Source organism: Amblyomma maculatum, chromosome 3 (assembly GCF_055883805.1).
Source record: "Amblyomma maculatum isolate TAMU_Amacu chromosome 3, ASM5588380v1, whole genome shotgun sequence".
NCBI lineage: Eukaryota > Metazoa > Arthropoda > Arachnida > Ixodida > Ixodidae > Amblyomma > Amblyomma maculatum.
Window position 1 is genome coordinate 210607571 of NC_139346.1, and position 12969 is coordinate 210620539.

At 43.4% G+C, this 12969-nt stretch overlaps 1 protein-coding gene across 1 annotated transcript; it reads right to left on the reverse strand.

The window, feature by feature from the left end:
* Nucleotides 1-1392: 1392 nt before the first annotated feature.
* On the reverse strand, nt 1393-12731 carry LOC146197611 (uncharacterized). The gene is made up of 7 exons (XM_084597208.1): nt 12558-12731; nt 11408-11465; nt 11174-11265; nt 9398-9427; nt 8959-9063; nt 5523-5576; nt 1393-1677 (listed from the first exon to the last, which is right to left on the reverse strand). The coding sequence occupies exons 1-7, from the start codon at nt 12729-12731 to the stop codon at nt 1393-1395; spliced, it is 798 nt and encodes a 265-aa protein (XP_084453334.1).
* Between the last annotated feature and the right edge of the window lie 238 nt (nt 12732-12969).

Consider the following 12969-nt stretch of genomic DNA (forward strand, 5'->3'; position numbering starts at 1 on the left):
TCTTCATGCGACGGCAGTTTTCAAACGAAGCAGGTGCGAACCATTGTTTTACCTGAACTGAAAAAGGAAATGGTAAGAAGAGGTTCTTGAAGGCCAGAACTGTGATAACGTGCACAGGTGATGCAAACAAGAAATGTCGTTTTTGCGGGTCGACACAGCAGCTGTGCTCGCTGGGGAAGCGCCGTTTCCTGAATGCTTCTGCTGCACGCTTTATGGAGGTCGTCGTACGACACCCGATCACATTTTGTGAAAACTGGATGAGAACTCGCACTGTCCCCCTTATATGTATCAGTGACATCCTTAATACACGTAAAAATAGGCCGGAAGAACAGAAGGCGCTGCATTTAACTTTATGCATCACACACAAGAAATTAACTCGTTCGCGTTTTGGTACCTAATATTTAATTGCACGAAGACCCTCTGTAGATACTTGTTGCTGTTCTTATGAAAATGTTTTGAGCACTGTTCAAGTGGCGACATAGTTTTGTGTGTGTGAAAAAGGAAAAATCAGGTCCCATTGAGATAAGCGCAAGATATCTGCTATGCTTCATATGTCTTGGGCTGAATTTCTTTATTTTAATTTCTCATCTGTTTCAGAAAATAGACCAGATGTATTTGTGACGTGATATACTGCGAATGAAAGGCTCATCATATCATCGTTCATACTATGGAGTCTAATTGCTTGCTACCTACCTCACCATTGGCTAATCACGGTAAATTGCCTGCTCTAGCTTTATGGTTCGAAAGTGCATTGCCGCGCGAAAGCTTTACACCGAGAGCGGCACCGCGTAGTTAGAAGCCACTCTTATCAAAGTGAAGCTTATGGATGTGGCTCATGCGCTTTGTTCTGAAATTTCTGACAACAATAGAGTAAATCTTAAGATTTGCCGTGGCTAAGGACGATTGAGTGTCACCTCCTTACATTATTGCGGATGAGCTAAGCTATGTGTCCCGCTAGTTGACGACACCGATTGTTAGGTTGAGTACCGGCTGTTTGGTGATTTTACAGCAAGGAATTCGTCTGAATTTTTATTTTGTGCTGAACGTACATTGAAAAAACGGCGTTTGACGTTTTCACGAAATTATTTTCCCCAAGTAATTCATGAGGCTGAAAACATTGCAGTTCAGTTGTACACGTAATGTGTTGCGAGGTTACGTCATAAAATTGAAAACATTAAGCAACATCGCTGGGCTCCAAATCGTGCAGTGTCGCAAGCAGACTTTACTAAGTGTCGTGAAACAATCAGCACATTAATGCAGTACAGTGAAAGAACAACAAAATATGTCCTTGCTTGCGCTTTACGCATGTGGCGTCCTCATTTACTTGTTATTGTCCGCATATTGAAGCATATCTGTTGGTAACAAAGTAGCTCACTCGCAGATGCCCTTAGTTTAACGAATGCCGTCCTTAGGTGAGCGAGCAGTCCGTACGCTTGTTGTGCGCTTGGAATGAGTGGGAGCGGACACGCTGAGGCCGCCTCCTGTCGCCCGGCTTGTGACGGGCGTTGCGCTGCCAGCACTGTCCGTCCCCGATCCGCTGTGAGAAGACTGAGCAGAAACCGAAGCGGCGGCCTTCTCTGATAAGGCCTCGGCGATGGCGGCCTCGGACTCGGTCAGGCTGTCGCCGTGGTCTTTGTAGCGACGGTAGTAGCAGTAGATGCCGTACAGGATGCCGAACTGCGTAGAAACGCCACCAAGCGAACATGGTTTACTCCCGGCGGCTTAAACTCGTTCAATCAATCAATCAATCAATCAATCAATCAATCAATCAATCAATCAATCAATCAATCAATCAATCAATCAATCAATCAATCAATCAATCAATCAAAATAATTTTTGTTTGTACGCAAAGAAATAAATAAGGAATATTTGAACCGATAGCCGCGGGGCTAGTAGATTCCATGACCTCTTGCTGCAAATCTGCGTAAAGTATGTCTATCACGCTTAGCAGTCATGCTCGCACGCGTAACAATTTGTGCCGCTTCTCTGTTTTACCGGAAGATGAGACTCGGCTTTTTGTTGTTGTTGTTGCTGCTGCTGCTGTTGTTTACCATGCTGACAAACGTTATCTTATTTTTAATTGACAAATTTTATGCTCTAGGGCAATAACTCACGCATAGCCTTTCATCAGTTTACCAAATGCCTCTACACCGACGAGGAAACTATTGCGAACCACGCAATTACGCTTAATTTCCGCTTAGCGACTGAAGGGTATACTTTTATAATGCACTGAAATAGAATGGGAGCCATACTAATTTATTTCAAAATGGCCGACGTGCCTCTATTCAACCACATAAAGGTGCGTTTATAATGTTCGAAAGAATTCCCGCACCAGTGTTACATCATCATCATCATTATCATCATCAGCCTGACTATGCCCACTGCAGGGCGAAGGCCTCTCCCATATTTCTCCACTTAACCCGGTTCTGTGCTAGCTGCATCCACTTGACCCCTCCGAACTTTTAACCCCATCCGCCCACCTAACTTTCTGCCGCCCCCTGCTACGCTTTCCTTCCCTTGGAATCCAGTTTGTTGCCCTAAGTGACCATCGGCTATCCTCTCTTCGCACTACATGTCCAGCCCATGCCCATTTCTTCTTCTTAATTTCCACTAGTATGTCGGTAACCCGAGTTATTTCTCTGACCCTCTATGCACGCTTCCTATCTCTTAATGTTACCCCTACCATTTTTCGTTCCATAGCCCTCTGGGTTGTCCTCAACTTAAGTAGAACTCTCTTGGTTAGCCTCCACGTTTCAGCCCCATAGGTGAGTACAGGTAAGATGCAACTGTTATATACTTTCCTCTTTAGCGATACCGGCAAGCTGCTAGTCATAATCGGTGAGTGCTTGCCAAATGCGCTGCATCCCAATCTTATTCTTCTTGTGATTTCCTTTTCATGGTCCGGATCTGCGGTTACTACCTGTCCTAAGTAGACATATTTGCCTACTACTTTCAGTACTTCGCTACCTAATCTAAACTGCTGTTCCTTTCCGAGGCTGTTGAACATTACCTTAGTCTTCTGCGTATTGATTTTCAAGCCTACCTTTCTACTTTTCCTATCTAGGTCACCAATCATTATTTGCAGTTCATCCCCCGAGTTGCTTAGTAAGGCAATGTCGTCAGCAAATCGCAGATTACTGAGGTATTCTCCATCTACCCTTATCCCTAACTGCTCCCATTCCAAGTCTCTGAATACTTCCTCTAAACAAGCTGTGAATAGTACTGGGGAGATCGTGTCTCCTTGCCTAACACCTTTCTTTATGGGAATTTTGTTACTTTCTTTATGCAGAACTATGGTTGCTGTGCAGCCACTATATATATCTTCCAGCACTTTCACGTATGGCTCGTCTACCCCCTGATTTCGCAATGCCTGCATCACCGCCGAGGTTTCAACTGAGTAAAATGCTTTTTCGTAATCAATGAATGCTATGTATAAGGGCTGGTTATATTCCGAGCATTTTTATATCTCCTGATTGATGGTATGGATATGATCGATAGTAGAGTATCGTTTCCGAAAACCTGCTTGATCCTTTGCTTGATTGCAGTCTAAGGTTGTCCTGATTCTATTAGCGATTACCTTAGTAAATACCTTACACGTAACAGACAGTAAGCTGATTGGTCTGTAATTTTTAAGGTCCTTAGAGTCCCCTTTCTTAGGAATGAGGATAATGTTTGCATTCTTCGATGGTTCCGGTACCATCGATGACACCAGGCACTGCGTATACAGGGTGGCCAGCTTTTCTAACACGATATCCCCTCCGTCCTTCAGCATATCTGTAGTTATCTGATCCTCTCCAGCCGATTTCCCCCTTTTCATAGTTTCTAATGCTTTCTTGACCTCGTCCTTCGTAACTGGTGGAACATCTGACTGTTTTTCCCTACCGTCAATCTCCTTACGGTCCTGACTACTTTGGCTACTGTAGAGATCTGTATAGAACTCCTCGGCTACTTTGACTATCTTGTCCATATTCGTGATGACGTTGCCCTCCTTGTCCCTTATCGCATACATCTCGTTATCGCCTATGCCCAATTTCTTATTTACCGCTTTAAGGCTTCCCCCGTTCGTCTAACCGTAACCATTAACCGTAACCAGTGTTACGGTTAATCCCAAATTCCTTCTCGGAGCATTTGTTAACTTGATCGGATGGGAGAGGCTTCGAAAGCAAATACTTGTTCGTGAGGCACAAAGTGAATATCCCCAATCTGAGCATTTGTGTAGTGTACACGAGCTCGACACGCATGTTTCACGTCCTTAGATTTCTCGGCAGGGAATATCTTATCAAATATAGTTTGGGTGAAAACTTGGAGGATGTGGTGAATTTTACAACCTATAGTTCAGCTGAAAACTGCGCCATATAACACTCGGCTGGAAAACAGCAGCATTTCGCGATTACTTAAGCGATTACAGCCATCATCAACTACTGTCTGATGTCAGAAAAAATATTGCCGCCTCGAATTACTAAAACGTTCCATTGCTGAAAGTAGGCACTTAAATGTGCCTGCACTTATACCCTCAAAACAACGTCTGTTTTTGTGCAATTGCTCAAAAGACACGGGATATTTTTTCTACAAAAGCTCTTGCTTGGTTTCTCCCGTAGTGATGTTTCATCGGGGGACAACCTTTATTTGAGAATATTCATTCTTCGTGCATCAAAATGGCTGACTGTACACCGTGTGATCACTTGAATGAAGGGATCGTATGCCAACTTCGCCTGCTGCGTTTCAAGAGTGTGCTCCTTTGAGTTGGCTCTATGTTGTGTCGCGGTTTTCATGTTTTCTTCAAGGTATCTTGGTCTCATATATGTTTTTGAACAGTCTCTGGAAGATTCATATTGCGACAGTGCCAGCTACTACGAGCGCGCTAGCGTCAATTGAAAGGAAAGTGTTGTTCGGCCACGAAAGAATTAGTCTTGTACAATAACCGTTAATTATTATCTTTTCTAACTTTCAAGGCAAGTTCCAATTTTTTGTGGTTTGCGCGTGTACTGCAACAAAAGGATAAGAATATCAATATGGGCACGAATTTGTGCTCATACAGAAAGCTGTTGCTTTCATTGACGCAGCGCCGCGGTGCGTTTACTACTGGCGTCACATGAACTCTCCCAAAGCATTACGAAGTTTTATTACCAGTACAAAAGCATCAAAGGATATTGTTTTTACGGTGACCAAGATTGTGCTACTTATTTCAGCTTTAAGGTCGGAATGTCACTGATACCTTTTTTATATATATTTAAGCTCTAAAAGCCTTTTCATGGCCTCCTGTAGACACTCTGAGCTGTGTATATTTTTTCGCTCTTTATAAAACGTCCATTGGCCCATTTAATTAGTTAATTATTTATTTATTTATTTTGCAAGGGTCCTTACACGGATAGATGAAACCTGTGGAATGTTTTCGCGCACTGAATCTCAATATTTGCTTTTAACGGCTTGTAGTACAAGTGTGTAGTCTCTTAACTTTTAAATAAAATATTTGCAGACATTATAAAAGTTATGGACAGCACTTGATTTACATGCCGGCCTACCTTGGCTAGAAGAGTTGCCGTGTAGAACGCACCGTTCTCCGTCAGGAACGACACCTGCGGGCCACAGCAAGGACGCAGTTCTGGCATATTATTAGCTTCCACTGTCATCTATAGCATTCTGGCACGCCAACATATTTCATGGCAAGTGGTCGGGTTGAAAAAAGTTTATGCTTAGCTTATTGCTTCGATTATCTATTATACACATTCTTCTTGCACCTTTTCAAGAATTTCAGCATTCTTTTCACCGTTCCAGGCTATTGCCTGCCCCTGCCTCGACGCCAACACTTGTAGCTAAGAATGTTGACCTTTCTTGGGGCAACATTTCAAGAATGTAAATCTCCCACCAAGGAGATAACACAGAAAGTTGAGCTAGTTGGTGCATATTTTTAAGGAATAACAGCGCGGAGACAAAGGACAAGGAAGAAGACAACACCTGCGCTGGTGTTGTCTTCTTCCTTGTCCTTTGTCTCCGCGCTGTTATTCCTTAAAAATATGCACCAAGGAGACTCATCCTGTGCACGTGGTCATTATATTCGTCAAGTATTTGTAATCTTCAATGCACGCAATACAATTCCTTCTATGTATCAGAGAAACGTGTTTAAATCTGTTCAATTGTTGGGCTTCACTGATCGGCGCATCCGAAGCATGGTTGTTTTGTTATCACCGCCATTTATCAGTGTTTTCTCGCCGAATCTTATGTTGCAGAGCAAAGACATCTACACTGTGCCATTAACGCTTCAAATGGAGGGTTATGACAACGCTAAAGCCTTCTACATTCTGAATATGGCCTATATAGAACGCCACTTGATGCCTACACCCGTTAAAACAAGGTTAGACCATGATTAGCACTTAGTATGGGCTTTCGTACTTTTACGCCAATCATCCCCCAGCTGCTCTTAAGTATTTTCTACTGCGGATACGTCGTTTCTCCGACTATTTCTAAAATTAATGACGTAAAAAACTTAACGAGGACAGAAAACCGGCGTGAATAGGTACAGCAGCATCCTTAGAACGCATGTTCCATCGTTTCATTACAACCTAGAAATGCTTCACATTAATCATATTATTTGGGAAATGTGTTGAGAAAGAACTAAGCGATATATGGTCCCGCAGGTTTTTGCAATCCATACTTGCCTTCAGGCTTCGGATGGTGGTAACGTTGTGACCGTATTCCTTACGGAGCTTGACGAAATTCACCTGTAAAATTCATAAAGAGAGAGAGAGAGAGAAGGAAGGAAGGAAACAATATGCGGCAAACTCAGCGGACAAAACACTTCACATTTTTGTCCTGAGTTGTACTAAGCCGGCAAGTGATTAATGGGCGGCTGTGAGGTTTCGTGCTTGAAACAGTCACGAGTGTCTAGTGAGGAGCATTACACAGAAACCAGACCCCACTTGGCTCAGAATCAGTTTGTCTACTGTAGGCAACTGTGGCAGAATGTGGCCTCAACTGCACCGTGCGGCATCTTGAATGAAGTAAAAGCAAAAGCATTCCATCATTATCACCATTCCAAATTAGTTTAGTTTCCCTTTCGGTCGTCGCGCATCGCTGTGGAATACAGTACGCTGATGAAGCACAACAAAATAACAGCAAGATAGCCCGAAAAATGAACGAAAGAAACATTTTTTTCTCTGTACATTGAAACAATAACATTCTGTCACAATTATGCTGGAAAAGAAAAACGAAACGTATCATTGCTTGTATATGCGAGTGAGCCGCTGTGTGACGGCAGAAAGTCTATGGTTCCTCATTGATTGAGAATTACAAACGAACTATAGCAAACCGTTCACCGCAGGAGGGAACCCTACCCCACCGCTGTGGCTCAAGGGTTTGGGCGTCCGACCAGAGAGCCGGGCGACATGAGACTGATTCCGGGCGCGGCGGCCGCGCTTCGATGGAGACGAAAGGCAAGACGCCAGTGTGCTGTGCGATGTCAGCGGAACCCCAGTTGGTTGAAATTATACGGAGCCTTCCGCTTCACTGTACTTCCGCTAAGACATCTTCATAGCCTGTGTCGCTTCGGGATGTAAAACCTAATAAACTAGAACAGAGCACCAGGCGTAGCATCATTCACTGGACACTGAGCATAAAAAACCGCACTGAACCGCAAAAAAAAAAAGAAAAAAAGAGCCGTTTGCAAGAAGACAAAAGAAGAATAGCTGAATACATTGCAATATCATTCACTGCGAACGGAACAGAACAACATAAAAGAGCACTTTCAACAAATGTATAATAATTTCATGCATCAGATGTATAACGCAGAACTAAAAAAATAAATAAATAAGTTATAGCAATGTAAGTCAGCATTAAAGAAATTTGGCTAAACATTCTACATACATGCTATGCAGCATCCGATGGGTGCAATTAAAGAAGTCAATGTTTACAGACGAGTAAGCATTCAGGAGGGAAGGAAGTATATGTTTCAAGCTTTCTTGTCCGGACTTTAGGCGTGCAGTTGGCACTATCCAGTTTTCAGGCTGTCCCAGGGGGTAGTTTGTTGTTTCTTCTTTCAAATTTGCCAAGCTTCAAATAATATTTATGTCATTTTTAATTTCTACTTTAAAACGAATGCTTAAGCGGTATTGATACAACTCAAAGATTGGTATCACACCAGCTTCAAGAAAGAGACCTTTACTGGGCGACCTGTAGTTAACATTAAATGCATAACGAAGAACCCTTTTTTGTAAGTTGTGAATTTTACGGAGACAGGCATGTGTTGCAGTTCCCTATTCAAGATGGCAGTAATTGAGATCAGAATAAAAAAGTGCGTTATAAAGAATTGAGCGACTTGGGAAGAATGTGTCGTGTGCACCCGATCATGCCAGTTACTCTAGCCAAATTGCTTGACAACGTTAGTTACTTGATGTTTCCATGACATAGTCGAAGAAAATGTGACCACAAGGCATCTGAAATGATCAACTATTTCTATCGGTCTAGGGTTAAATCTAATACAATCGTGAGCAGACAGAGGTTTGTTTTTCGGGCGACATATCACTGCTTTTGTTTTCTTTTCACTCACGCACATATAATTAGATTTAGACCATTTTTTTTAGCATTATCATTGTTGTATTACATAACTTTACTAACTCCTGAAGATCGTTTCCAGCGAAAAACATGCTCGTGTCGTCGACATATATAATAAATTTTCAATCCCTGTTAATATTGCCGATACCATTAATATATATATTAAAAAGAAGTGGCCTTAACATGCTGCCTTGTGGGACACCAGAAAATATCGGTTTTACTTCTGATAGTACATTATTGATACTGACTGCTTGTTTTCGTTGAGCGAGGTAGGATTTTATTAGATTTGCAGGGTGGCCTCGGATCCCGTAGTACCACAACTTCTTTAAAAGCAACTCATATCTGTCTATAGTTCGAGTCACGTCCATAATAAAGAGGCTATATAGTGGAAGACTAGAATCTGCCACTCACGTGCTTCATGGAGACCAGCATTTCGCACACCGACCCCGCGTAACAGATGCAAGCAGTGACAGTGGTTGCACGGAGGAACCAGAGCAGCGTGCGAACTATCTTGTCCTGTGATGTGGAGAAGAAAGCGGATGGGCCCACCGGCCTTCGGGAATGCTGCTTTAAAATGACACCAAATAATCAGCACTTGCCCGTAGATTCTGGTACATGCAAAGTACAGTGTAAATTTCATTATTAGGAGCCGACGAGCTGCGAAACGTGCAATTAAATCACGAATGTCATCGCGTTGAAAAACATTTAGTGTAATAAAATATTTGTCGGTGAATAGGAAAGCTTCTTTTAAAAATCAAGGACTCCTGAGATCGGCTTCTTGCGAGACTGACCTTTAGGTGCACTTGCGAAAATGCGAGATTTCCTAGCATCGCCAGACTCCAAGACTTACCGGATCGTGGTCGGCCCATGTTGGATTCGCCTGGCAGCACAGCAGAGAATCAAAAGAAGTTTATTAGTGGAAAAAAGCGAGTATTGAAGGACTCTATTATAACCTCGAAGGAACTGCTCTCAATGTTTAACGCAATAACTATTTTTCTCAGCGGCTGAGCCCCTTTCCACCACTCAAAAAACCCACATTCTCTCTTGCTTTGCTTCTTTTTAACTGCGCAATCGTGAGCAGGCACTTTTGCTTTAACCATACAATCCTGAATGGCCCCGCATCCCGTTAAAGGTTTGGTTTGCTTTGCTTTATGGGGTTTAAAGTCCCAAAGCGGCTCAAGGCTATAAGAGATGCCGTAGCGGAGGGCTGCGGAAATTTCGACCACCTGGGGTTCTTTAACGTGCACTGACATCGCACAGTACACGCATCCCTTCAAAGAGGTCATCTAAAGATAATGGATAAAGCAACAAAAAGTGTACGAAAAATAGATAATCCACCACTTGTCACTGCCCCATACTTTTTGTGGTAGCTTAACTAATACCGAAGACATCAGTCATAAAAAAAAATGCATATTCTCTCCCTCCTCTGGTAAACACATCACGAAGCGCAAGGAAAAAGTAACGGGAACAGGTTGCGACAGGGGCTCGCAAGTAAGGACAATCGCCCAGAGTGCCCACTTTGGTGATGCCTAATGGTGCGCGCTGAGGTACAGCCATAATGGGTTGGGAGAAGCAATCGATAAATACTTGTTAACTACAGTATCCAGAAGAGCTTCAAAATTTGAATGTAATACTGATAAGGGCTCCTCCTGCTTATTTGCTGAATTATAATGTGCCCATTATGAATAACTTCAAGTCCCTTTAACAATGCAATCTTATCTACGATGTGGACGTTCCAATTTCAGTAAAATAGAAAGCCCCGTCCTGAAGGGAAGCTTTTTGGACGACACTTGCTCTCCAATTTTAAAGGTGTGACGCGACAGTGTTAGTGGCTCTCGCTTGTGTATTCTCGTCCAAACACATAGTACTTTGTTATTCGCCTAGTCGTTAATTTCTTAATTTGTGCTTGTATTACCTCGCAGATACAAATATATAAATATAAATCCGTACCAATTAAGCCGTACGCTGTACGCTTGCGGGGCCTAAGGGTAGCATATCTGTCTATATGGGACCCAAGTGTCCCCGGGGGATCCAATCCCTATCGCAACCCCCCATTCGCAAAGCAGTTGCCCGAGTTGACAGCTCCTGGTAACTTGGTTAAGTTTTGCGGTCTCGTGACGTAGCACAACCAGTCGACCCATCAGTGCACGGCCATGTCCTGCCAACTATCAGCTGCCGGTGGCATGTTCGTGATATTTCGCTTACTACGCCGACGTTGGCGCCGGATTTTCTGGATAATCGAGTCTTCAACGCTGATACACAAAAAAAAAAAAAAAAGCGGCGTTCGGCACGCGCGATACGATCACAAAATACCGCGAAGGCTCCCCCAAATGCAAACACTATTTTCTATTGTTTCCTTGTGACTCCACCTGAAAACATTTGCGATAATAGCGATAATGTTGCATTGCGTTGTAAGCGCCGGATGAAGCAGAAAGGAGTATTTTTGGTCAGATGCCGTTATGGCGACAAAAGGTTAGCAACGGCAAGAAATACTAAGGAGGGGGAGAGAGAATTGACTTCATTGTCTTCGAGAAATTGCGCGACCATTGTCGAATTGCAAGGAAAGTATTCCCTAGAACATTTGTGCTATGTTTGAGGCAAGCACTTTTGCGCACGTTCCACTTACCCTCCTTCGGAGAGCCCTGAACAAAACGACATCCCAGAATAGGCTGAAGGCGCACTCTGTCCCGAACCAGATGTCGAATACCCATCCTTCGGCTACAACAAAAGCGTGTCAATGTTACAAGCAACAACATAATCTCATGGAAGTGTTGACTAAACAGTTCCAGATCAAAAGATATCTGCGTCGAAGCCTTTTCCAATGACCATAGAGGGTGATCTTGCTTTATATTATACTCACCATAGAGGTTCCTGTAGAAGCCACGAAGGTACTGCCATATCGACCAGCCGTTTAAGACCTGAGAAAGACATTGAAGCTATTTTAATATCCGCATGATGAGTACTGCGCTCTAATATTTCATAACCTTTTTAGGGCACATTATGTGCTCCGTTTCATCAGAGGGCTCTGCATCGAGGTATAATTTGCATCGATTATCCAAAGCTTTCGGGTCACTATTACGAGTAAATCGCAAGCTATTCGTACGCGCCAACAACTGCGTGGCATCGGACCCTGATCAGCTGACGTGTGGTTGCTAATCACACTCGCGTATTGGTCTACTAAATGTGTAGTGCCAAATGGCCAAACATAGAGCGATATTTCCCGTGCGCTATGCCCATGTGGTCGGATTTATTCAGTACCATTAAGAATGGTGCCTCTCGTATACCCTCAGAGCTGCTCTAACACGCAATTACTTTTAATATGGAAAAAAACATCGAAGCGATGGTCGACAACAAACCGCTCATCTAGAACGCATCGTCCGCACTGCCGCCAACTTAAAGCGATGCAATCAGTGACACATTTGCTGAGAGCCACGAGGAATCGGATTTTTGCTAAACAAATTTGCTTCGGAAGGGAGACTCGCTGCTGAACAGAACATTTCATACACGCTTCCGAAGTTTGTGATTGGTCTGTTGTACTCAGAGCCGCCCTGCATTTTTGTGGTAGCATCTGGAGGTGAAAGCTGCCAGGAATCGAAGTCCGGTGTCGGCTTGTGTGTAACAATTACACTTGCCACGGCAATGTGTCAACTGACAGGTGCTGCCTGGCTAAGTTCTTCACTTGTAGAGGGCCGGCCAGACTAATAATAACATACAAAAATAAAAAATGGGTAAGATCCATCAGCGAAATGAATAAAAGACGCCGTGACGCCGTTACGAATAGAAAAGAACAAGAATAAAATTTCAATAATTGGAATAGAATCAGGATAACGGATAGCAACGCCACACCCTTGCACTATTGCACACATGTGGTGCGTATGCAGACCTGGTAATTTGCGAGGCTCAAAGCGGAAATGTGAATAAAGCCGGGCCGTAACATTCAGCTCTTCTCGATGACTATGCAAGTACCGTTGTTGGAAGGAAGCAATTAAGCAGCCCGAGCTGCGGCTTACCGCACAAGCCGAGCACACGTAGCGTATGTGTGTTCTTGTCATGAACAGCATCTTCTTCCTCTCATTCTTGCGCCATTGTGCAGAGATGGCATCGTTGTTGTACCCCTGGACATTAGCGCATATGCATGCACTGGCCACACAACGAACAGATCTAAACATGATAATGCCGGGCATAATTTAGGTAGAAAGATAAATCGATATCAATCACAAAAGTAAAATCCATTTCCTTACCAGGAAGATATGAACGATAACTCCAGAAACATGAAACTTTCGTCGCTGTCGTAATCTTACGGCATTCCTGTGACTGGCACGCGTGTCTCGGGGCATTGAAGCAATATTGATAATGAGGCTAACTAAAAAGAGCGTTGAATGTTTAATCTATGTAACGCACTGGGGCGTCACACGGGACTGG

Bases quoted from the DNA above. Each gene is read 5' to 3' on its own strand.
- LOC146197611 (XM_084597208.1), bottom strand. From the start codon at position 12,731: ATGCCCGGCATTATCATGTTTAGATCTGTTCGTTGTGTGGCCAGTGCA. The intron at 11,466-12,557 runs GTAAGCCGCAGC...TGTCTTTCTCAG, and splicing joins ACGTGTGCTCGGCTTGTGCG to GTCTTAAACGGCTGGTCGAT. The intron at 9,064-9,397 runs GTAAGTCTTGGA...TCCACATCACAG, and splicing joins CATGGGCCGACCACGATCCG to GACAAGATAGTTCGCACGCT.